Source organism: Mugil cephalus, chromosome 1 (genome assembly GCF_022458985.1).
Source record: "Mugil cephalus isolate CIBA_MC_2020 chromosome 1, CIBA_Mcephalus_1.1, whole genome shotgun sequence".
In the NCBI taxonomy this organism is placed as follows: Eukaryota; Metazoa; Chordata; class Actinopteri; order Mugiliformes; family Mugilidae; genus Mugil; species Mugil cephalus.
Window position 1 is genome coordinate 7,462,119 of NC_061770.1, and position 24,709 is coordinate 7,486,827.

General features: G+C 45.2%; 1 protein-coding gene across 4 annotated transcripts in view; it reads left to right on the top strand.

Moving 5' to 3' along the window:
- magi3a (membrane associated guanylate kinase, WW and PDZ domain containing 3a) overlaps positions 1–24,709 on the top strand; it is a 108,679-nt gene that overhangs the window by 49,959 nt on the left and 34,011 nt on the right. For all 4 annotated transcript variants that reach the window (XM_047569239.1, XM_047569323.1, XM_047569078.1 and 1 more), the window contains exons 2-3: positions 15,665–15,781; positions 20,661–20,780. In XM_047569239.1, the coding sequence (XP_047425195.1) occupies positions 15,665–15,781; positions 20,661–20,780 (237 nt within the window). The remainder of the gene's footprint in view (positions 1–15,664; positions 15,782–20,660; positions 20,781–24,709) is intronic.

The window sequence follows — 24,709 nt, forward strand, 5'->3', positions numbered from 1 at the left end:
GGCCGCGCCGTAATGGCATCCCCTTCGCCTCCTCCCCCTCCCCGGCTAATTGAAAATGTATTTATTCCTCTGAATTAGCGGCCGCTCTCAGCTTTCCCTCCCTCGCTATTAAGAAAATTGGCTGTGAGCGCTTAACTTTACCCGTCCGCTTATGAGTGAAATGGTCTGAAAAAAAAAGAAGTAGAAGAAGAAAAAAAAAGAGAGAAAAGCACATCATCGGGGCTGGCTGCGAGTTGCCTTGATTAAGCGTCTTTGAAGTGTCGGAGTTTGATTTCTGCACGTGCGCCGGCGTTTCCCCGAGAGGAGCTTCGCTGGGTGCGGAGCGGGCCAGTGTGTTGTATGATGTCAGTCCGTTTCAACAGAGCAAACTTATAATTGCCTCTCTCTGTTCTCCTCTCCCCACTGGTGATACCAAACCAAATGAGGGGAGTGGTGAAGTCGACTAGTGCTAGCCTGACCTTGTGTGGCTAAAAATTTAGGGCACTTCTATGATAAATATTTTCTCCTCCTCCTGCTCCTCCTCCTCCTCCTCGTCCCGTGCTTGCCACAGTATATTAACCAGGGCAAGCCAGCACGAGGTGTGGAGTGGAACAGATGGAATTATGCATGCTTCTGTAGATTAGCTAATCACAGGCACCACCTGGGTGTGCTGATTGCTATTAATCCACTATTGTAATTGAAAATTAGGGTTTGCGCTGTAAAAGCATGCTGTCTCTTCATCAGCCCTAATAGGCCGCTCATGACTGCTTCCTGACAGACTTGTCATTCACGCTGAGAGCTGTAAAAGCGAGTCAACCGCTGAGGCGCTACGCTAATATATAAATGTAATGTAAACCAAGTTCGGCTCCATAGTTTTGAACGCGCACTCCCAGATATGCAGATTGCTACGGCAGCTTATCTCATCCCCGCAGTTAAACCATTTACATGAATTAGTGTGTCGCGTTAATTCATAATTGAACGACTGCGAGGCTGTTGCGGCAGATACACACTTAAAATATTAAACTACGGCGCGACGCTGTTTTGTCGGCGGCATCATCAGTCCTCGCTAAATGGAGCCATTTTTCTTGTTATTACAGTTTGGCTCCCGGTCTTCCTCAAATGTGACATGACTGAGAGCTTCCTGTTGGGCTTTTTCTAATCTCCCATCTCAGGCAGCAGCCCGCCGTGCGTTTTCCGCTCTTAATGGGAAACCCTGCGCTCGCGGAATGACGCCCCTGCCGCAAGGACCCGGTCCTCGCCCAGCTGCCAGCTCCGTCTTCCATTGATAATCCTGCTCGGAAATATTCTCGGGGAAAGCAGATTACCACGGCGAGTGGTATGAATTCCCCCGCAGTAGTATCTCACAGTTAATTAAATTTTATCATTGTCTTAGGAAATGGTCGGTATCCGGGCTCCACTTCCGTCTCCCTGGGACGCGTGCTCCGTATGTTACCTCCTGTTCTGTGTGTGTTCCCGTTGGCTGTTACTTTTGGGTGAAAAGGAAAAAGAGATATCAATCCTGTTGCCCTGTTTTAAAACACACTCTACGCTCTTCGTATCGAGTCTTTGCACAAGTTTCCGCACCCATTTGTGAGGAAAAACATTTTCCCTGAACAACACACTACATGGCATTTCTCCACAGACAGCGCTGTAATTAGTGGACGCATTCAAATGCCAGCGTGAGCTCTCTCATGTGGCCCGACAGGGACTGACCGTCCGGTTGTTCGTTTCTACCTGAGATGGCTTTACAATTTGGCTTTTTTTTTTTAAATTGCTGCATAATAAAAGCAGGAACGTCTGCGTTACAGAAACTTCCCTAGAAGCTTGCCGTAGGTTGACATATTGAAGATTAAAAAACAAAAAAAAAATCCAACTTAATAACTAAGAAGGGTGCTTTTCAGCTGTCACCCTGGGCTGTCACACCGTTCCCTTCTCCCTCACAGATGCCAGCACCAAACTTGTTTTTCACTGCACGGAGATGAGAGCAGAGCTTGTTTTGTTTCACAGCGAGACATACTTCGCCACGCTAAGAGATGGCAAAGCCTTCGGCTGTCAAAAGAAACACTCAGGAGCGTGCGAGGGGAGCACAAAAGAGGCGCTTGACTTCAGGATCCATCCCTTCATGCCTCAGAACGGAGGGCGCGTTGAAGATGGACGCTCGGTACACTAGCAGTATATGGTACTGTACTGAGTGTCCATCATCGCATCCGTAAACATTTTTACATTTTACCCTCTGTGACTGTGTTTTTCCCTCACCTCCTCTCTCCCTCATCCTTGACCTTCTATTAGCCACGTGAGTTCACTGTGTTCTCGCCGCCATGTTTCCTCATTTCCCCTGTGTCTTACAGTCCACCATGTTCTCAGTTGGGTGCTTCAGAAGATCGTCTGCGGGGGAAAAAAGAAACAAACCCGGATAATTACCACCGAGTGAGTCAGGGGGAGTGAGTCGACGTGTTTGTGGTCAGGGGTGATCATGTCCTCAAGTCTGTATTGACATTTGAATGTCTCTGAAATAACATAGCTGAGGTTTTGCGCGTTGATGTGTGCTGAAGTTTTATCAGGCTCACTGGAGGTATCTGGCTCGTCCCTGCGCCTCGTCCTTCGGTCATGACTGAGACCATCCTGTGCCTTTTAAGGTTTCTGTTTGAAAGGGGATGACCAGTCCTTTGTTTGTTTGTGTGTGACTACATACGAGAAGACTGAGAAGCATCCCGCATGGAAAAGATTCGTCCACCAAAATCCCCACCAGTGGTATGCTCTGGTGAGCTCTGTGACGTCATAAGAATAACAAAGCGCTGCAGATCAACAGGAAGGCGACCGGCCTCCGCTGAATCCGTTGTGACTGGACGAGTCCCTGAGCAACACGACGCCGTGACTCACCCACTCAGCCTGGGTGTCATTACTGCCCTGCACTCCACGGGCACTGCGCGCTCCTGACAGAAAGCCACTTATACTTTCAAGATGCTAATAAAGCGGCTCGGGGCTTTGCTGGATCTTTGGCTGTGGATCTAACAAATGTGCATGTTTTCCTCCCGGCTTATCGTCGCTGCCTCTTTTAGTGCCGCTGCACCCTATAGGGATGTATTTGCAGAGCGTTTACGAGCGTGCTCCATTTACTCGCTCGCTTACCTACAAACGCGTACGCAGGCACACGGAAACCGTAATCCCCCCAGAGTTGGCTGACTCGGTCAAACTCCGTTTCTGTGTGTAACAGCGGCGAGCACACAGATGTTCGTTTTGATGTGCTTTAGCTAACCCCCCCTCCTCCCCTATCGCCCTCTAATCCCCCAGTCCATCGGTCATGTAGAAGATATATTTATTAAACATAACTTAAGTCTCCTTTGTGAAAGTAGAAAAAATGGAAATTTCAGTCCCGACAAGGGGTGGGGGGGCTTGAAAACAGCATGAGGTAAATATTCTATTGACATGCAGAGACTGTAGGGACGTTTCACATCTGATTCTCTTCTTATCTGCTCTCCGGCGTCTGGCTGGTAAAGCCTTTTCATCTTGTGAGTGACTGATGCGGCTGCCCTCTCCTCCCTGAGCCACTGCCCAGCTTATTGAGCAGCCCCTTGTGTTCGCCTTCAAAGAGACATAGATAAATCACGGTCTAAATGTCTGTATCCAGTGGCCGAGCGCTGTCCATAGGCTTCGCTAAACTGGAGTCACGGGCCTACCCCTGTGCATGAGGCTTTTCACCGCAGCTCTTGCCGCCCTCTCGTCTCCCAGCGAGAGGGATTTAAGATGGACACAAGGCTGGAATAACTGAAGTCCAGCCAGCTGACTCATTTCGGTGATAGGCGAGCATCCTGCTCTGCGGCCAGAAGCCGCGGCACATGATGGATAGCTGTAATGTTGGAGAGTGGTTTCTCTTCAGGCGCACCCTTCCTGTCTAACCTCCTGGAGATGGACGACAAGGACCGGTCTGCTATAAAACAGTGCATGCAACGTTCTCTGGACCTGGAATTGCTTTTTGGCTGTAACTACTGGGGACAGCACATGTCAAGGAAGTAGAGTGAAGGACCAGCCAAGGACCATCTGATGTGTTTTTGTAGTGATGAAATGTCAGAGTGCCTGCAGAGGTGGTAATACTCAGGATAAATGGATTTTGTGTCTGTGGGGGAAAAAAAAAACATAGTAAAAATTAGATTAGACGGAATCAGTTTTTGGTGAAGTTGATTGAAGTGACACAAACAGGTTCTGATAACTGTTCTATGGCTTTCCACCTCTCGTGATCTTCCTCTTCGATGGATGTTGCCACTACACATTAGAATTTTCTATTTTTCTGAGCACGCTTAGGTTTTCTCTTCCATCTGGGACTAAAAAGGGAGTGTGAAATTTAACACCATAGGTGCAACACTGTACAAAAAAACAAAACAAAAAAACATTCAATTACCTGCAGTTGAACGTGGCAGAAACAAAAGAAGTGGTCCACCGACACCCCTACCTGTTTCAATAATGAATCTGTTACATAGTGGACCGATTCAGGTATCTTGGACTCTCCCCGGACAATAACCTGAACTTTGAACATCACACCACTGATGTCCACAAACGCTGCCAACAAAGATTCTCTGACATCCACAAACTTAAACTCCTTTGTGTTGCCGCCCACACCCCCACCTTCTGTTGTGGCTTTATAAAAGTATAATTCAACCTGTTTACACTCTGGTGTTCCCCCCTCTGTCTTCACCTTGTTAACTGCATCCAGCAGGAATAAATTCATCCGCATTACACGCGATGCCCACAAAATCTTTCGCTTCCCCAGGACCAACATCTCAGAGCTCGACAACAAAGCCATCACACACAGAGAGCGCGCACCGTAACACATGACCCAAGGCACCCCCTTCTACACATTCTACACACTGCTCCCATCTGGTTGTAGATAGAGATCTCTGTCCTGGAAACGAGCCTGTTTTGTCCCCTCTGCCTAACGGCACTAAACTAAATACCCCATTAACTGTGCATAGGTGCTATCTTGTGAATAGGTTTGTGTGTGTACACGCACTGATCGAGAATAACATTAAAACCACTGACAGGAAAAGTAAATAACAGTGACTACCTTGTGACAATTGATGGCAGCAGGATGCAGCCTGACATGGGCACACACACAAGAACGGTTTAGGAACAACTCGATACACTAGCATAAGAATATGCTTATGCTAGTGATGCTTTGGTCTTAAATTTAAATTTAAATTAAACCAAAGAACGCACCTTTATCCTTATATGTACTTTTAATTCCTTGAATACACACGTTTGCAAACCCTGCGAAGCAAAGCAAGCACATCCACACATTACACAAGACCGGCAAATTATTCCCGCTTTCACTTGATAATTTGCTGTGCTAATTAATTAACTAATCAATTAATCAACTAATTGTTTCAGCGCTAATGTACGCAAACATAGCCGCGGTGTGTGCCCACATCAGCGAGATGAGCGCGAGAATCGAGGCAGCATCTGGGTCAGCCCGGCAATGAGACATGGGCACATCAAATCAGCAGCAGCAGCTCCTCGGGCGACGCTTTCCAACACAAAAACGCGCCTTCTGCTCAGCTGTGTGCATTATTAGCAGACATGCATAAAACGTCACCGCGGACTACCAGGAACTGCCAGACAGACCTTACACTCCCACAATCATACAGGCAAACCCCCGCGACCACACAGTGTTTGAGAGCGGATACCTCGGTCACTGGCCGACCCCTTGTAAATCTCTCGTGTCGCATTTTACACCAGCAATTACTCAGTTGTGCCGCGCTGTCACCGTCACATTAAATTTTCAATCTCGGAGATGTAACAGTGACGCTTGGGTGTGTTTGCAGATGTCACAGTATTCTTTCCCGGGTGAAAAAAAAAGTGTATGTATGTACGAGAAGGGAAAGAAAAGGGAAAGACTTTTTGTGTCCCTTGGGGTTTTCTCTGATGCATTGGGCGACATATTGTCAATGACAGGCCAAGTTATTGAGGCTAAGAGCGCATCACTTTACTTGCTCTGTAGAACCATATGCCACAGAGGTGCGGATGCTGCTTCTGTAGCTCTGGAGCGTTCTCACACAACAGTTTTTTGTGTCTTCATATCGACTGAGGAAACCTCGCCACTGTCCAGTGTCTCCTATTACTTTAATTGCTCTTAAAACACAGAAAAAGTTTACTGTTAATTGGTTGGTTGCCTGGTTACGCAGCGCCCTCAACCTTGTCCCTGCTTAAAAGAAAAAGAAAAATAATCATTATTATCAGCAAGCCTTCCTTTAACGCAGCCATCTAATTAATTATTCATTTGTTTAGTGTTTTTATCTAGCGCTTTGTGTGAATCCTTCAATCTATCCCTGTGTGGTTCTCGTCTTTCTGATTCTTCAGCAACGCTCCGCTTGATCGCTCTTCATGTTGCTCCTTCCATTCTCTCTGATCCACTGATGACAGTGGCACCCTTTGTCTTCCTCTCCATGCAGCGGGATAGAGTCAAGACGACTCTATCATGGAGATGGGGAAGAAAAAAAAGATTGCCGTGCTCTTTGATCTCCTGTTTCTCATTCAGCCTCTTCGGGAGGCATCATTTGCGAGCGTGCATGCGTTTTTGTTTGCTGTGTGTGTGTGTGTGTGTGTGTGTGCGAGCGGGTAGAGCGGGATGGAGGCTTCAAACCACCGAGATGGTAAACAGTAGAAGGCTTTTGATGAAGCAGGGTGCCGGAGGGAGCTGCTTCTTCTCTGTTCGTCACCCAGTAGCTCGCCCAGGTGAATGATGGGGACGTGGACTCACACATGCGTGCCCCTCCCCAGCTTCACTGCGTTATGTTAACATTTCAATACGAGGGCCTTAACGTCACTGTCTGAGTTTAAAGTAGAGCAGCTGTGAGAGAGGAGCCTCGCCATGAAAGACAAATGGATAGTTAAAGAGACAGGTGCAAAAGTCCAAAGACCCTCTTTTCATTCGTTTTCCCTTGCTTTATCCCTCTCTCCTCTTTGTGGCAGCCTGCATTTGGGATTTTGGAAAGATTTGATTGAGCCCTCTGCAGGACGACAGAGGTCTCCACAGCTTGTCGAAGTCTGCCTGGCTGATCAGATTTTTCTCACTCATCTTCATTCTCATCTTCTATGACTGCTTGTCCTCTAGAGCGGCACCTTTTGTCCTTGGAGCCCAACCTATCTGTATCTAAGAAAAGTGGGGCGGCCCCACCCCATACAGCCAGAATTTTTTATTTTGGAAGCAGTCATTTCTCAGTTTGACAACTCAGAGCTCATTTTTTCCTAAGCTGTCTTGAATGCAGCAACAGCAGCTGGATCAACCAGGCTTCCCAAGACCCACCCCCACCCCACTTCTGATTGGCTAGTGATTGGTTAGTTTGGAGAGGGAAAGCTACGTTACACTCATTCCATTGGTAGACGAGCTCAATTGACTGCTCGAACTTGACAGTACCCCGCATCAACATTTTCTAAATGTTGATCTCGTTTTTTAAATCGCGATTGAACGCCACACGCCGGAGATCTGGCACGATGCCGGAATACTTACTATCAGGCAAGTTTTGGTGCACCCCCTGTGATCTGGCCGTGGGGGACCTGGGGCCTATTCCAGCTGTCATCAGGCGAGAGTCAGGGTACACTCTGGATAGATCTCCAGTCTATTTCAGGGCTAACGCAGAGAGACAGACAACCAACTTAGAATCACCAATGAACCTAATGTCCATGTCTTTGGACGGTGGGAGGAAGACAGAGTACCTGGAGAGAGCCCACGCAGACACAGAGAGAGCATGCAAACTCCTTTTCTTTCTGATATTTACAGCTTTCATTCTTTGTCTCAGCACTTCGTTCAGTCCTGACCTCCTGCTCAGTTGATCGTGCAATAATCACCATGGGATACAGAGCAGACTGTAAACACCAGTCAGTTAATAAGTAAACAAAATCATTAATGTCACAGACGAGATTTGTAGCCGTTGGAACTCTCCAACCAGTAGAGCTGTGATTTACATTTATTTGTTGGTTTATAGTAGTAAATACTACAGAAATAGATGTAATGTGATATGTCTGATAGTTAAATTTACTTTTTGAGCAGTTTTGTGCTGAAGTGAAACAGTTTTTACCAGACTCAGTTTGCTTTGATTCCAGGTCTGAATTGAATTTAATGACAGACGCTGATCTATCCAAGACTCTACAACCACAGTCGAAACCCTGTGAGTCTACGGACAGTGGTTATAATGAGCTAATCACTATTGCCCAATCCGAGTCCAGATCCAATCTTAAATAAACACAATTTCCACCCCCATTTTTTAAAAATTTGATTTGTCGGGGTATGCGGTATCTCCCTAGAGCAGTGTTTCTTGGCTCCAGAAGCTCCAAGGGACGGTTGAAAACCTGTGTTACAGAAATGGGCTAGTTATTCGATGCGATAAACTCCATAACCCGCTCTGGAATATCTTTCAGCATGTTGCTGCCTCAGGGAAACGTTTCTCTTGTTTTAAACACAGAAGCCCAATCCATTAATTTAAAAAAAAAAAAAAAGCAAAAAAAAAACAGTTGAGACATGCCTAGTCATGCTCACTGACAATGCTAACACTATAATGTTTACTCTAGTTACTTTACCGTATTAGCAATGCAACTTTTGCTAATTAGCCATAAACAGAAAGTAAACACGGGAATCTTTTTCCCACTCAAAGTCCACTCAGTTGCACTGAACCCAACAGATTGAAGGGCAAAAAGCAATGAAGCACCTTCATATGGACTCTGAGCGAAGTAGGATTTAATACTACAATCTGTCACTCTGCTCCACAAAACAGGAAGAGGACAGAATAAAAGAGAAGGCCTCATTACCTTGCGATGACCGTCGGGTGACTGTGCCTGTTCTTTCACCTCCGTGCCCCAGCTGAGAATCCAAACGGGACAGGCGAGACAAAAGAGGCTCAACCTTAACTTCTTTTCAGCGTTCTTCTAAATGTCTTCCTCTAAGCCACAAAAGGATTAGAAAGGACAGATCAAGGTCACATCTCACTGTCTAGGGAGGAAAAAGGAAGAAGAAAAAAAAAACCTTGATGCTTTTTGCTGCACATTCACCGGGGAGGACGTAGACTTAATGTGAACTCACCTCATTTAGCAAGAATTCGTTTAGACCCACTTACAAAACACACTCTGGCTGGCCACGGTAAAGTTGTGACATTGCTTACACACATACTCTTCGTATCAATAGAACAGGCGTGTACTGCTAAATGAGCCAAGAATGCACTAAAGCCGTTTTATCTCAGGCATAATGGATATTTAGTACAGTCGGCCAACAAGACCCGGCAAAGCCACTCGTCGCAGGCAACATATTTGTGAATGCCGAGTGATTTGGGACACCATCTGTGTGTATCGCCGAGTGTGCCGATGATTATCACACTGGCTGTAATAAACCCACAACATTAAGCCTGTGCACAATGTGAAGCAAGATCGTTCCTTTCAATTATGCGCTGAAAGAGTTGATCGCGCTATTCTGTCAAGGGTGGACGGATAATGCCACTGTCCTTGTGGCACTGCGAGCTCAAAATAGTATCGGGAAGAGTCACTTCTCTCCTCGCGCCTCATCTCCTCCTTTGTTGTGTTATCAATAGGAGACTCATACTAGCGGCTCACAGATTCCGTCATTAATCATCCTGAAATCATGTGAATTGAAGTCACATTGTATCGAGGTGTGGACATTCTTGTTCTTGTATAACAGGGCTTTCGACCTGGTCATTAGACATTTTATAGCCACAATACCCAAGTCACACTGACAGGCCTTATGTTAAAATACCGTCTGCCTAATTGGATTTTGAGAAGGATGTATCTATCCTGAAGGGAGAAAGGGGCAATTGGGGACATTGATTTCTCTCATGTAACATTTTTCATCCCAAAGTCCCCATCCGCAATTAATCTCTTGGGCTCTGCATCCACTAATTGACTTTACACAGACTCCTTTTTGTTGCCCAATTACAGCTCTCCGCTTAAGCAGTGGCCACAAGGGCAACGGAGCCTGTCTCCGACAGGAAAACAGTCCACACCTCTCCCATTTCAGGGGGAGAAATAGTACTAGTTACATTATGATCATGGCTCTTAAGGATGTGGTCCGTGCCTGTGCTGCATGTTTGCTGCTCTCTGGACAGAAACCAAGTCATGCCTTAATTGTTAATTTTATTTGTCTCGCTGCTGTTTTAATGGCAGAGTGAGGGAACCTGGGCGTCCCTGAGATGCCAATAATCTGTGGAGTCTCTCTTCCTCTGCCTGTCATACAGAATGAGGCAAGACATTCTGCTGCCCTGAGTTGCCAAATGAACCTAACAAGGTGGTAATTAGCACATGGCGGGGGCTTTCGCAATGTTTCCGGAGCCGCTCTACTGTCAGAGAATTCCCTCATTAGACGCCCACTGACACCCCTGCTGGTGACATCTCTGCATTGCTTCCGCTTTCATTTAGAAAAAGTATTGTGTCTACGCAAGGCCATTTTAATTGAACTGGCTGTTTAGTGGGTGCCTGGGTAAATATCTGTACTGCTGGGCCATTGTCTTGGTTCCGGTGAAGCAAGGCCATGCTGGTGTGGCAAGACACTTGTCAGTCCGCACCAATCCAGATGGAGAAAAACGTTGATATTGATGGCTCAAAAACATAAAACATTGATTTTGTCTATAGAGGTGTCATGCAGCAGATGTGACGTAGGAAGGAGGGGGGCGTTGCCGGCCAGATCTTTCAGATCCGTCAGGTCTCGCGGGCCTACAGGAGGAACGCCTTTTTAAATGACATGTCAAGCCTCTGAAAAAGACCGCAGGTGATGAGCATGATCACAACAGGGATGTCACTTCTCCATCACTATACTGTGTACATGTTGTTCCACCTTCTATGGTTTGACTGGCGCTGATGTGATTTAACGGCACCTGAGCTGAGCATTAGTGCCACCGTCTGTCTCGAGACAATTAGCCTAACTAATATCGTGACAGTATTAGCCAAAGATATGCAGACGTTCAACACTGCTGAAAAACAAGGATTTAAAGAAGTGCCACAACAGTTTGACAAAGGCATTTAAATCATCATGCACAAAGTGTGCGACAATTAATGGTCAACTAGAATGTCAGGATAGTCCGGTTTAGCATTTATTATGCATTTAACATTTTTGTTGGTTCCACTAGCATTCTCTCATGGACATTACTTTTAAACATGTTTATGACACTGGTTTGTCTGTTGGTCCACCGCTGTCAGAGTAGATTATCTCAATAGCTATTTGATGAATTGTACAATAAATCAAGTTAGTTTATGCTTCCTAAAAGATGAGGTCCCTTGCCTGGTGTAGCCAGATGAAATTCCCAGATTACTTCTGTCCATCACCACACAAAACCCACCCAAAGGTTTTGATTGGTTCAGCATAGTCAGTTCCCAATGGAGCAACTGCAGATTGCCCATAAAATTGTCTTGGGCTGGGGAAGTTCAGGCTGCTTTCCAGGCTATGACGTGCCTGCGTTTTCTAGCAGCACAAAGAGCTTCCTACCATTGGATGGACTCTCATAAACTTTGCAACACACGGCCCTGACCACCTTGGATGAACTGCTGTTTGATTCCACAACCGTTCATGTAACGCCTCCCTCCAATTAAAGTGTATCTAATAAGAGCTGTGAACATGGCAAAAATTGTACCTCCTAAATACTAGAGTGCTCATCAGAGCTCAAAGCATATTGCTGAAGCCTGAGAGCAGGTGGCAGATGGAGTATTTTTCACTCAATTTTGCTGTATATTTGTAAGAAATAAAAAAAAAGAAAAAGAAAAGTGAACAATTTAAAGTTTATAAACTCTGACATTACTCTCCATGTCTGCTTCATCTGATTTGTGACGGCCCATAAGCTGAAGCTCTCGTCCGGCCTTTTAGCCGAAAAACAACTCCTCTCCCGCTGACAAGAGGCTTTGCAAAGCACTTCAATAGTTTTGACATCAGTTACAGAAAATGACAGATGGTGTGGTGAGGTGAGCTGAGCCGAGCGGTTTCCCATGGCAGACACACCAAAGTATAGGAGTCACAGCGTAGCGGTAAAGATGACGAGCAGCGGCATGTGCTTTGTTTTCATTTCTGTGCGTGCGTCAGTGATTTAGACAGCGAGCCTAACCTCTAGTATGATTTCATTCTGAAGATCTATTAGCATTGATCGAAGTCACCCATCTCCTCTCCTCTCTTCCTCTCGCTTTATATATGTACTTACAGAAAACTAATAGCAGATTTAGACGGAGCCTTTTATTTGCTGAAGGCAGAGGGAGAAGGGCTGCGGCGACGGGCGGGCTCGCGCATCGCTCTGAATATTTGCGATATGAGACAAAAAACCAAAGGTTAAGCGGCGAGCGCTGGGGGAGAAAGAAAAGGGAGAGACCCGCGGAAGGCTGATAGCAATTCAGAGAAGGATTTCAAACATAGGTGTGAGGGGCCGTGCGGGGATCTGCCAGGGCTGATGAATCTCCACGGCGAGGGAGGCGAAGGCACACAGTTAGAGATGGAGCGATAGAATCATGATGAAAGGGCAAGAGGAGAGGGGCGTTGTGAGTTTTCCACGCGCGCTCCCGTGCATCACCCATTACTCCTCTCCGCAAACATCCCCCGCTCCGCCCCTCCCACGCTGCCTTTGTTTTTAATAATTCCCCATCCTTGAACTGCAGCTCCCCTCTTCCCAGCCGACTCCCCCCTCCCCCTTACTGTGAGAGAGAGCACCTAACAGCCAGATGACAAGGCACAAAGGCTACCATTGTGTCCCTCATTCCTCGTACAACCGGCCCGGCCGGCCGGTGAGGCGCTGCCTCGTAACCTAGCTGGTAGCAGAGAGATCCTCTCGCTCTGTGATGCACGGGGCTAACGCAACCTGACAGGCGGGCCACAAAGACTACCCTCTTAGAGGCACTTGAGTGGGAGTTTGCTTTGGGCATGGGGAGATGATTTGCATGTGTTTGTGTGTGTGTGTGTGTGTGTGTGTGTGTGAGACAGAGAGAGTGATTTTGTTGGCCCAGTGGGGTAGCCACCTTTAGTTGGAGGAATCCTGCTGTAACAATTAGCACTACTCGCCGTTTGCAGTAAAAACCCGCCGATCTTTCAAGGCAGCGTGTGAAAATTTGATTCGGGGGCGGCGCCATTCCCAAGCTCAAATCACTCCCGTCTCCTTTAACATGTGAACAGCCCGTGAACCCAGTGGGATGGGAATTAGAATTTGGGGTTTCGGTCGATGTCTCCCGGCTTTTGGGAACATGCACCGCAGGCTTGTGGCTTTTGAGTTGCGATGCGTAGCCAAACCCAGCTTTTGTTGCCCTGACCTAAATTCCTGGCATTCATCGTGTTAAAAGGCCGTGTAGTTACATAATGAAGAAGCCACCTCACCCTGCCTCTAGCTTGCGTCTGTGCCAGGCCGCAGCTCCTGGATCATTTCAACTTAAGTAAATCAGCAGGCGCGCACAGAGCGGCCGGGGGGCTCAGAATCGCTCAGACCGTCGCGTTGTGTGTGTTGGCAGAGAAAACGGGCCTGAAATAGTGAGTTTTGCTGAACAAACCAGTAAGAAAAAAACTCATCAAAAAAGAGTCAAAATAAAGTTCCCAATCCCAGCAGTTGGTGTTTTATGCCCTTATCGACTATATGAATATGAATGAATTTAATTTGCAATATTTTTGAATTAGGTAGGTGATAGCTTTTTATTCCCCATTTGTTGAGTGTACTTCACTGCTCCCTGCTGAAAATGGGTGTCATAAAAAATGAAACAAAACAAACAAACAAACAAAAAAACATCTTCAAATTTCAGAATAGACTTCTTGTAGAGTGCGGGACACTTTGGATGCTACACACTTTAAAATTTTCATTACTCACTCTGTGGGAATATTTCTCTTTGTTACTATGCTGTATGAACATTTTTATTCACTTTCTGTCTGCCAATTTCTGTTCGGCTGGAACGCGCTTCTTTTTGTACTCGTGCGAGCGAGTCCACATTGGTGGAGGGATCCAAGTGCAGTTGAAGAATATTTCATGCCGAGATCAAAGCCAATCTACCATGACTTCTGGTAATGCGGACGATCGTTGCATACTATGAAGTCTGGTGCGCTGACTCCGAACTGTGTAGCATGATCAAATATTCATCAGCAGATTAGCTAACAGCTGAATTAGCCTCACAATGGAGGGAGGAAAAAATCACGTATTTACAATCTCTGCAGGTGTCATGCTCTGAGAGGTGTATTATCTGAGATTTCAGCAGGCAGCGGCTACGCGGCTCAGTGTTTCTCCAAGCTGATTGGAAACAATCCGAATAGAGATTTCAACTTAACTGCTTACGTGGATATAAGGTATAACATTATGACCACCTTCTCAATATTGTGTAGGTCCTGTGGTGTCTGGAAACACATTGTTGTTACTGAGGACCTTTAGGTCCTATGTCTAATGATCTAGGTGGGTGGTACATGTCTAACATGAATGCCAGGTCCACATTTTCGCAGCAGAACATTGTATTGTCACAAGATGGTCAGTGTTATTTACTTCTCCTGTCAGTGGTTTGAATGTTATGGCTGATCGGTGTATATTTTTCCACGTGCATAAAATGGTTCTGGCCCATGCTGAGCGTCAAATCAGCCGGAAATATAACAAAGGAAGAGGAAAGTTTCTCCCAACTTTACTGACAACTATGAACTCTTAGAATTGAAGAAGATGAACCCACGTTCTCAGCAGTGTTGCAAACATCAATTTCAGCTTTTTTCATCATCTGATGTTTACCCCAACTCAGTCTGATTGAATTATCGTGTTCCCTCCGTTCCGATTGTGGCGTTCAAAAGAGACGTTTTCATTCTGATTGTGCCACTGATCTGATTTTCTGTCGAATAATATTGAGCACGTTCTGGCTGTGCCTATCTGCATTTCAGATACAGTTTTGAGCAGGCGTTGTTGCACTGTGCTAACCGTCAACTGCGGCATATGTTGCCTGATGTAGATAGCAGGTCCTTGTGCTCACTGCCTCAGTCAACTGTGGAAGATTGCCTCTGTAATTGTGTCGCCCCCCTGCTAAGCAGTTTTGAGGGGAAACCGTTTGTTATTGATGCCCACCTTGTTTCAGAAGGCTCGCTCAAAGCGTGTCCCTTTTTGAGAAAGAATCATGTGCTCCACACACAGCTGGAGTCCGCACAGAGGAAGAGCCCCGCTGCAGCAAACGCGAGGGATTTCTGTCTGTTTCTTCTCGCTCCCTTCATCTCTCTGTGCATCCTGCCTCCCATACATTCCACCGCTCTGAAGAGAACGCTAACGTCTTCCTCTTCTCCGCGCAGCCTTGATACACCCTCAGACTATACCTGAACTGCTGTTGCTCCTTAAAAAACAACAGTCCTCATGTTGTGTTCTCGCCTTTTGTCCCGCTTCCATTCTGCATTTCAAAAAAAGACCCTCTCCAAATTAATGTTTCACCGCGTGTGACAGCTGCAGTGTGCCACCTTTGCGCCTACTTTTAGCGCCTACTTTTCTCAGGTACAAATAATAGCTTGCCCGACAGGGCCCTTTTTGATCTGAGGTGTGTAGCAGGTGTTGCTTTCCCACAGAGCCCTGGGCTACATTTGGTCGTGAATTTAAATATTAGAATACCCTCCCTATCCCCGTCCCAGAAATGTAGTCGTCAGTGTGGTGGTTGTTTTTGTAACTATGTGCCACCTTCTCATGTGCTTTAATTCTTTGACTGACCAAGGGCTTTCTTCTCTCCTCTCCAGGAAAGGTGTTGAATACTGATTTGCGTCACTACCTCAGTCTGCAGTTTCAAAAGGGCTCCCTGGACCATAAGCTCCAGCAGGTGATCAGGGACAACTTGTACCTGCGCACCATTCCCTGTGAGTATTCCCCTCTGCCTCGGGCACTTCGGTTTCCTCTCTCTCTCTCTCTGGGCCTGCCTCTTGCCCTCCGACCTCTCCAGATGGAGCCGAGTCTGTTCTCATCTGTGGTACAACTCGTCGTCACACTTTGTTGTTGCCTGCAAGTCTTTAGCGTTTTAAATCTTTTAAACATAAATAACAAATTCACACCAATCTGGCGTAACATTGTGACCACTGACAGGTGACGCTGATAACACTAATTATCTCTTCATCGTGGCACCTGTTAGTGGGAGGGATATATCAGGCAGTGATCGCTTTGTGCTCAACGTTGATTAGAAGCAGGAAAAACGGGCAAATGTGAGGATTTGAGTGAGTTTGACAAGAGCTAAATTGTGATGGTGACTGGGTCAGTGCATCTCCAGAACTGCAGCTCTTGTGGGGCGTTCCTGCGTGATCCAACTGGTGGCAGGGTTATGGGCAGCCAAGGCTCACTGATGCACGTAGATTATGATCCAACAGATGAGCTACTGTTCTGTCACTCAGATTGTAGAAGCAGTTAATGCTGGTTCTGCTAGAAAGGAGTGAGAATACACAGTTCATGGCAATTTGAACACTTAGGGCCACACACCTGTCAGGGTGTCCACGCTGACCCGGTCCACTGCCAAAAGCGCCAACAGTGGGCGTCTGGGCATCAGAACTGGACCACGGAGCAATGGAAGCCTGGTATGACCAACGCAGTTTTAGGAAGGTGGTCGTAATGTAATGCCTTCACTCACTTCTCCTTTCATTCTTCCACTCATAAGTCGACCACTGTGATTTTCCAGTTCAAAACTTAGCTTTTCACATAATTAATAAATCACCCTGACATAGACGTAATGTGACACAGGTCTCCTGGGGAAACCAGCGCAGACTTTCATGTGGAGTTTTATCCACAGTGAGTAAAATATGTTTCAAGACTCCGGGGCTTGTACAAAAAGAGGCCGTGCTGAAAATGAGGGATATTGCGAATGTTCTCGGTTTCACTTTTATTTTAGTTTTGAAACAAAAACTCTGGATTAAGGGTGATGACTATGTTTTTCATCTTCTGATAATAGGCCTCTGTTAGCTGCTAGTTAATGGCGTGAGAGAGTAATGCTAAAATCAATCATTCTCTCTGTTCCCTCTCGAGCCTGCTCCGCTGCTGCTTCTTCTTCTTTTAAAACGGAAGAATAAATAATGGGGACAGAATGATTTTGCTTTTACACCCGAGTGATTTTTAAAATGGACAACAAGGCCAACAGGCGTAAATAAAACAGCAGCTGCAATATTCTTTGCTCTGCACAGATGAGTTAAAAAGAAATATGAATATGTTTGCCATTTGTCACTGCTTGACACGGTATTTGTTACTTGTGCAACCCTCAGTTAGCATCCGGAAAATGTTCTGACATTTTTTTTTTATTCATTTTAAGGCAAAGTGGCTGATTAAATAATGAACAGGCCTTCCTCTCTCTCCTCTCGTTGAATGAACGTCCCTGTTTGGTGTCATAGAATCTGAATGAAAACAGCGTAGTTACATTTCATTCCTGCATATCTCTACAACATCTACTGCGTCTTAAACGCTCGAATGAGTTCCCATTAAATGACTTATAGCGCACATAATGTCCTAGTTGTGCTAAATTCTGCACATTCTCCGTCATATTTAATGAGTCATCATGGGCGATGGGGAAACGCGTGCCATGCATATGATGCGGGACATTGCAGTCTGGCTTCAGCAGCTCAGCATATGCCCCCTCTCCGCTCGGCTCGTTCAGGCCCGTGCCAGTGGCTCATCACGGAGCACTGAGGCACAGTGACCCTGCGAGGGGCCTAAATTGCCACTACAGCATGATGCCCGCATTCATTACTGCAGCCCAGTCTCAGAGAGGGAGAGAGAGAAGCACGACTTCCTTCTTCCACTCCACACGCACAGGCTTCATTAGGTGTCACACTCGCCTCCCACAAAAGATGACAGGTGCTCAAGACAGTACCAGGGGTCCAGGTCGCCACACAATCCTCGAAGCTTTGCTAAATCCCAACCCTACTGACAACTACCTCTCTCCTTCCCCGGGCTTTAATATCTGTCACGGCACAGCAATCTGCTCCACCAGTCTCACCGGAAGATTTTAAAAAACGGGAGGAAGGAAGGTGCAAAATAACATACAAAAAAAAAACACACACACACACACACACAAAAAAAAAACAGGTTTTCAATCGGAGGAGAGGTTAAAGAAGCTTCTTTCAAGTATTAAAGTCGCTATTTAAAATGAGATTTTTAGGAACATGGTTAAATGCAGCAAGCGGAGCAAAACAAATATTGTCATAATCTATTCCAATATGGTTTTTGTTTGTTTTGTTGTTTTTTTTTTTTAAAAAAATCCATTTGCTACAGTTAGCATCTCTCTGATCAACACTTGTCACTTGGCTTGTGGTTTTCAACCTGCGGGAGGAGAAACATAAAAATTTCACGGCTGACACTGGAGAGCCGTGTTTTGATGTTAAGCCATAATATCCCCAAAAGACCCAGTATTGTTTCCATGTAGTTGTTTCATCTCTTCAAAGAACAGATACACTAAATGCAAGTTAAAACAGTGCACTGTTCCCCAGTGAGAACTTGCAGTGACATGCCCCTTGTCCTTCTAGGATCTGGAGTTTAGCAGTTCTTCTCAGCAGTGGTGGAAATACTTTACTCTGTGACATGAGGTCCACACAGGATTGTTTCATTGCTGATAAATGGGTTGATTTTTTTTTTTTTTCCTGTTTTCAGTCGGTGAGCTTTCTGCCTTTATAAAAGTTAGAGATCATTAAATTTGGTCTCATTCATTTGGATCCCCATTAGCTTTGGCTGAGGTCATTGCTGCTCTTCCTGGAGTCCACACCCAACACAGTTATCTGTATACTGCACTGCTCAACTACTCAAAACACATCACACAACAAAACAACTTAAGAACACCTCACAACAATCTACAAAACAAAAAAGAAAATCATACATATAGTACGTATAGTGCAGGTCCTAGTTCCAGGTAGCAGTAACACCAGATTGTAGTTCTTAGCATGATTCATAAATGGTCAGATGGTCAGTTATATATTTACTTGCATTAGAAATTTATAGTTTTGATCTCATAAAACCATTCAGGCTTACATTGGTTAATTGTGCAAACGATATTTGTTATTTCTCGTATGATACTTCCAGGCAGGCTGTTCCATATTACCATGGCTCTATAAATGATTAGTTTTTCATCTTGTTTGTTTTAACTTTAGGTAAATTGAACACTGTAAAGATTTGGCCTAAAATGCCTTGTTTTGTTTGGACCAATAGTCGACGACCCAAAGATCCTCAGTTTTATATCACGTGGGACTAAAAGAATGACTCATAAAAATTCAGCTGTTATCAAAACAGTTTAGTTTAAAATATTTTTCTGTTCTCTGCGTAATCGATTAAATAATTAATCATTGCAGCTCCTGGTGAGGGGACCGTAGAGATGCTTTGCTTCATGCACACTCTTCCTCAACTCCTTTCCTCTTCTAAGCTTTGACCCTATACGTCCAGCTTTGCATTATGGTGACATGTGAATGAAAAACTGCCATAGTGAGAAACCAGATCTTGCTTGTGTGTAAAAAAAAAAAAAAAAAAAAAAAAAGAAACGGAATAACCACATTTACCTGTTCATTCTTCCAAAAACAAGCTCATAAATCTTTCTTTTTTCCCCTCCTATGATTGCTCTGTTTGACAGGATAAAAGACTGTCTTTGCAACAGACTAAGCTGTTTCAGATGTGACGGCTCATGCTGCAGTCAGGATGGATGTTGACACACGGAGAAAATGAAGAATGGGGGATAGGTTTCTATTAAACTCTGACTTCCCCCCGTGCCTGCACTGCAGCCAGATAGCAGAGCACTTTAGCCGAGGCTCGGTAAAAAGCCCTGATTACATCTAAGATAACGCTAAGCAAAGTGGACACATTAGGGAGTGTAAAATGATTTTCCTTGCGATATGTCTTCAGTGTCTTACAACTGAGAGCATCCACAGTGGATTTAACTTTTTAATTTTAACTCTGCAGGAATTGGAAGCGCTGCACCTCTCTGGTTGTTTTTTACCTTGACCCCCACCCCCCACGTCACATTAAGGAGACAGTACACTATGCTCATAGGCACTGCTTTTTACTTCTGTGGTGTTATTTAAGGCCTGTTTTATGAACATGAACAAATCTGTTCCAAAATCAGCAACAGCAAGCAATGTTTTTTTAACTAGCAACAGTGCTGTTGGAACAAGAGCATATGAGATCACAAATTCGGTTTTTGGTTTATTGCAAGAAATGAAAGCCCACAAAAGATCTGGCAAAGGTCATAGTTTCATCACCACTTTACAGTACATCTACATTTCTATTAAATTGCCTTAGAAACAAACCTGTGCATGGGATTTAGGGTTGAACATTGTAAAGTGTAAAGAGTAATTACTCAGCGAATATGGCAAAGCTCACTGATACTTCATTCATTTATTTAATTGCTATTGTATTTGTGTCCCTAAAGAATTAAAGTGGTGCTGTTGCACGCGCTCAAAGCGTGCCATTAAAATGCTATTCATTATCTCCGGTTACGTTTCCGCTGCATTCTGACTTCTGTGCTGCTGCGTCGAGGATGTTTTCCTCTCTGTTCCATGTTTGAATAATGAACCCATCTCTTGGCGGCACCAGCTCCGATCACTATTCATGATGTAGGCACAGACTCTCCCCTGGGTCCTGTATCTGGACTCGGATTCAAATCCCTGCGGGCATGTTGAATTCGCTGTCACTTCCAGCCCCCTTCCACCCTTTCACTGACTGGCACATTACTCCGCTTGGCTGGATGTTTCTCCCTGTCTTAAACTTTGGCATTTCTGGCAGGTACCACTCGGCAGCCCAGAGAGGGTGAGGTTCCCGGGGTGGACTACAATTTCATCAGCGTGGGGGAGTTCCGTGACCTGGAGGAAGGTGGGCTGCTGCTGGAGAGTGGAACCTATGACGGTATGTTGTTAAACACAGTGCTGGAAATGAACTGTATAGATGCTTTACTCTGACACAGAAGAAACTATCATTTGAAAGCTGGAGTTGGTATGAATTATTGATACATAATAATTCCCAGTGTTGCACATCAGGAAATCAGACCACACCATAAAATGAAATATAGCAGTTGTCTTGGTGAACATCTGTGACCCTTTTTGACGGCACACGACATAGTGAAGAGGGAACACGCTGAAGTATCTTATCATTCACATCTTCATCACGTCAGAACATTCATTATCATCGAGAAGGAATAAACTGTTGCACAACTTATCAGCATAACAGAGGCCAGCCCTGTATGACTAGAATGAATAAGTATGCACTCTCATCCAGGCATAGAGCGTATGTACCAGCTGGTCTTGGCTGCACTCTTTGTGGTGTGTTCAAGGGCAACTTTTTGGTCCAGACTCAGTTGGCATGAGGCGGCGTTGCCAGCAGTTCGTTAATGGCGCGTCCATACCCTTACGCCTGCGGTTCTTGAGGTGTGATGCATTTCTGCCTCTGGGTTCAGCCACTGGTTACAAACAAACCATGACGAGTAAAGCTGGACTTACAGTGGAAGGACGGGTAACACAATTTGAAGGCAGTTTGGATAACGGTCATGCTGCGTGAACACAGTTACATGGAAACACATGATGGAATTCTGCTGCACTTTACTGAGCACAAAATGTACAAACAGGATCCTAAAAGAGTCCAGCCTCGATATATTGGGAGGAAGGTTACTATGAGGTCGCTGCTTTACGGTTTTCTAGAGTATTTACATATGAGCATACGCAATAAACAGTTAACACGATGAATAAGAAGAATCTTTTTATTTACGCCCACCATGCAGTCTCATCCAGCATGCAAACGTTTGACCTGTCAGGCCGGGCTCCCGCGTACATGAATCATGCATTCACAGTTGCCGACCTTTGCTGCAGCGTGAAGAAGCACACCAGAGTTCGTGCGAACGCCACCAAGCAGGTGCAGCAATGTGTGAAAGCATCCCTAGAGATGAGGAGGAGTAACATTAGGCTTACTCAGGAAGGCCTAGGAGCAAAAATAGACCACTCCCCAAAGAATGCAGAGTGACCAGAGTAAACAGACTATTGCTACAGTTCACTGTCCCGATCTGTCCCAAGGCTGCTGGTAATTAGTTCTGTTGTAAATTTGCTGAGCTGTGCACCATCAGGTCATCAGGTGAAATCGGCGTATTGCTCATGTCATCAACCTGTCATCGTAAATGTGATAGAGCCAAAGATAATATATCCCCGGATGGTTTTGTTGGAGAACAGGACTTCACCTCGGTCACCTACACGCCGTGTAGGAAATGTGCTGGCTATCTAAAAGCTCCCTCATCCGCCCTCGGCCCCTCGCCTAGCCCTGGGAGACTGGACCTTCAGCCCCCGAGCCGATAAACCAGTCATCACGGATGAATAATGGATCTGCTCTCCCCTTCCCTGCTTAATGTAACACAACTACATGTGTTATCGAGGACATAGATTCAGAAACCCACAGAAAGTTAATTATTAACGGCCAACCTTCCAGCCACCCAAATAAACAGTTCGATAAACTTCCCACACGCTAACAGGCCTGCGGACAGAAAGCCGGTCATACATTCACACACAGAAAGAGAGATGTTTACCAGGTAGTGACTGATCTCCCAATGGTCAGTGTGTCATTGACTTCGATTCTGTGTAAATTCTGTAGATTGTAAGATAAACACAGAAACCCATATGCACACTGTTTCTAACTTATTCATGACAGACAACCCTGAAGTGAACGAAACTAAAATTTTAATGTCAAAGTTTGAGGGGAAAACCACACGACCCCACATTCCAACCTGCTCTTTCATTCCAGTTAGTCATTATTTATCCTTCGCTCCCTTCTGTGACATTGCGTAGTTAACTTATATGCGGCTGGCTGAATGGAAACGTTGACCTGGGAAGCCCATGTTCACTGCTGTGACTAATCAGGCAGTCCTGCGAGCAGCGGGGTCTTGATATAGCCACGGTTAATCTGTAACCAGGAGTGACACTCGCTCCCCGCTGCTCTGCTGAAGCCAATATCTGAAACAATGACTGGTTGTCACATTGCTACATACAATAATAGAGAGTTATTTCAGAATGCCAATATTATAAAAAAAAAAAAAAAACATACGTAGCCGTGCAAAAAAGTGGAACATTGTGTGTGTTTATCAATCAATCAATCAGTGAATTAATCAGACTATTTGTGTAGCACTTTTCATACTAAATGTAGCACTAATTGCTTTACACAATAATCCCACTTACACCCACACATACACAGACAGACACACAACTTAACAATTTGAATCAGCACAAATAAGAACAGCAACTCATTAAAACAAGAGCAAGAAGTGTGGAAACGCTATCGTAGGTGAGGAAACACCAGAGGCTGGATAAAGCTAACAAGAGCAAAGTTAAAGCAGTCAGGAAATAAAAACTCCAGCACAGAGTGAAAAACTCTGACTGAAAAAATAATCAAAATGCTCAAAGGCAAACAAGAGAGAAAGTGATAAAATTATATTAATAACAAAATAAAAATGACGACTACTAAAACGGCAAAAGAGATCCATTTTTTAATTTGCACATAAATAGACAGTTAAGATTCAATTAAAAGCTAAACTGAGAAGATAGGTCTTGAGTTTGCCTTTAAAAATATCGACATGCGATCACTCCTCCACATTAATCCGTTATACTTTCAGCAGCGTGCGTTCTTAGCCGAGAAGTTGACTCAGCTGCCAGTGAAGCGGGCAGCGGAGTTAAAACAAAAGCAGCACAGATTAGTTTGCCAATTTTTGTTTTTACGGAATGGGGATTGTGTTGAAAGGAAGTGCGTGTGTTTGTGAGCACACGAATCAGGGCATATCCAATTTACTGCCCCTCGGTGTGCGTGGCACGGAAAAGCCAGTGGTATGAATGATTCATGGCAGGGACAGGGAGGTGAAATGGCGAAGCAGAAGTCAGGGAAAGCAGGTGTTGAAACCTGCAACAGTGGGCATGGTGCACAGGTTAATGTCATCGGATTTCAGCTGCAAATGCAATTGTGTTAACATCACTGCCTCATTATTTATGACTCCCATGCGCCATAGAAACTCATTATACTGGGGATAATGACAAGAAAGAACAGATTAGGCTCACGATCATGTGGCGGCTTATATGGAGATACGTTTCGGATGATTGCAAGTGACGAGGCTGTCACAGGAGATATCCTTGATTATATGTTTGAAGCTTAAGGTAGAATCATAGGTCAGTGGAAAAGTGGTTTGCTGGATGCAGGGGGAATACAAAATAGTCCTGAATGACACACCGTAGATGCATAAAAGACAAAGAGAAGGGCATAAAAGGACATGATTTACTGACAGTACACCACTAGGGTACTTTAGCCGACAGTTAGGCTCCGTAGTTGTAGGCCCGCCGGGGGAACAGTTTGGCAGGAGCTGAAAACTGTGAAATCCACTTGTTTGTGCAATACAAAACTCATTCCCCTTGACCATCACAGCCTTTACTCGAAAACAGATGACCATTTACTGTCCCCTTGTTTCGCCACATTGCCTACAACCATTTCATAATAGGCTCTTTCTTGGTGTTACGGGCTTTGAGAAGTTCTGAGGCGAAGCTGCATCGCTGAGGATTAGATAAAAACAGGGCAACGGGCCAGAAGTCACTGAGGGAGGAGGGAGCGAAGGTGCTGTGCCGGCAACAGCTGCCCACTCTTAGGAATTAGAGAAACCGAAAAAGATTAAGAAGTACCTCAGACCACACAGCTGATAGAATTCAAGTTGGATTAGTGTTACCACACACACACAGACGCACAAATAACTTGAGAGAAACAAACAAAATGGAAGGACAGGAGATGGAGGAATAAAAGGGGTGACGGAAACGAAGATTGCA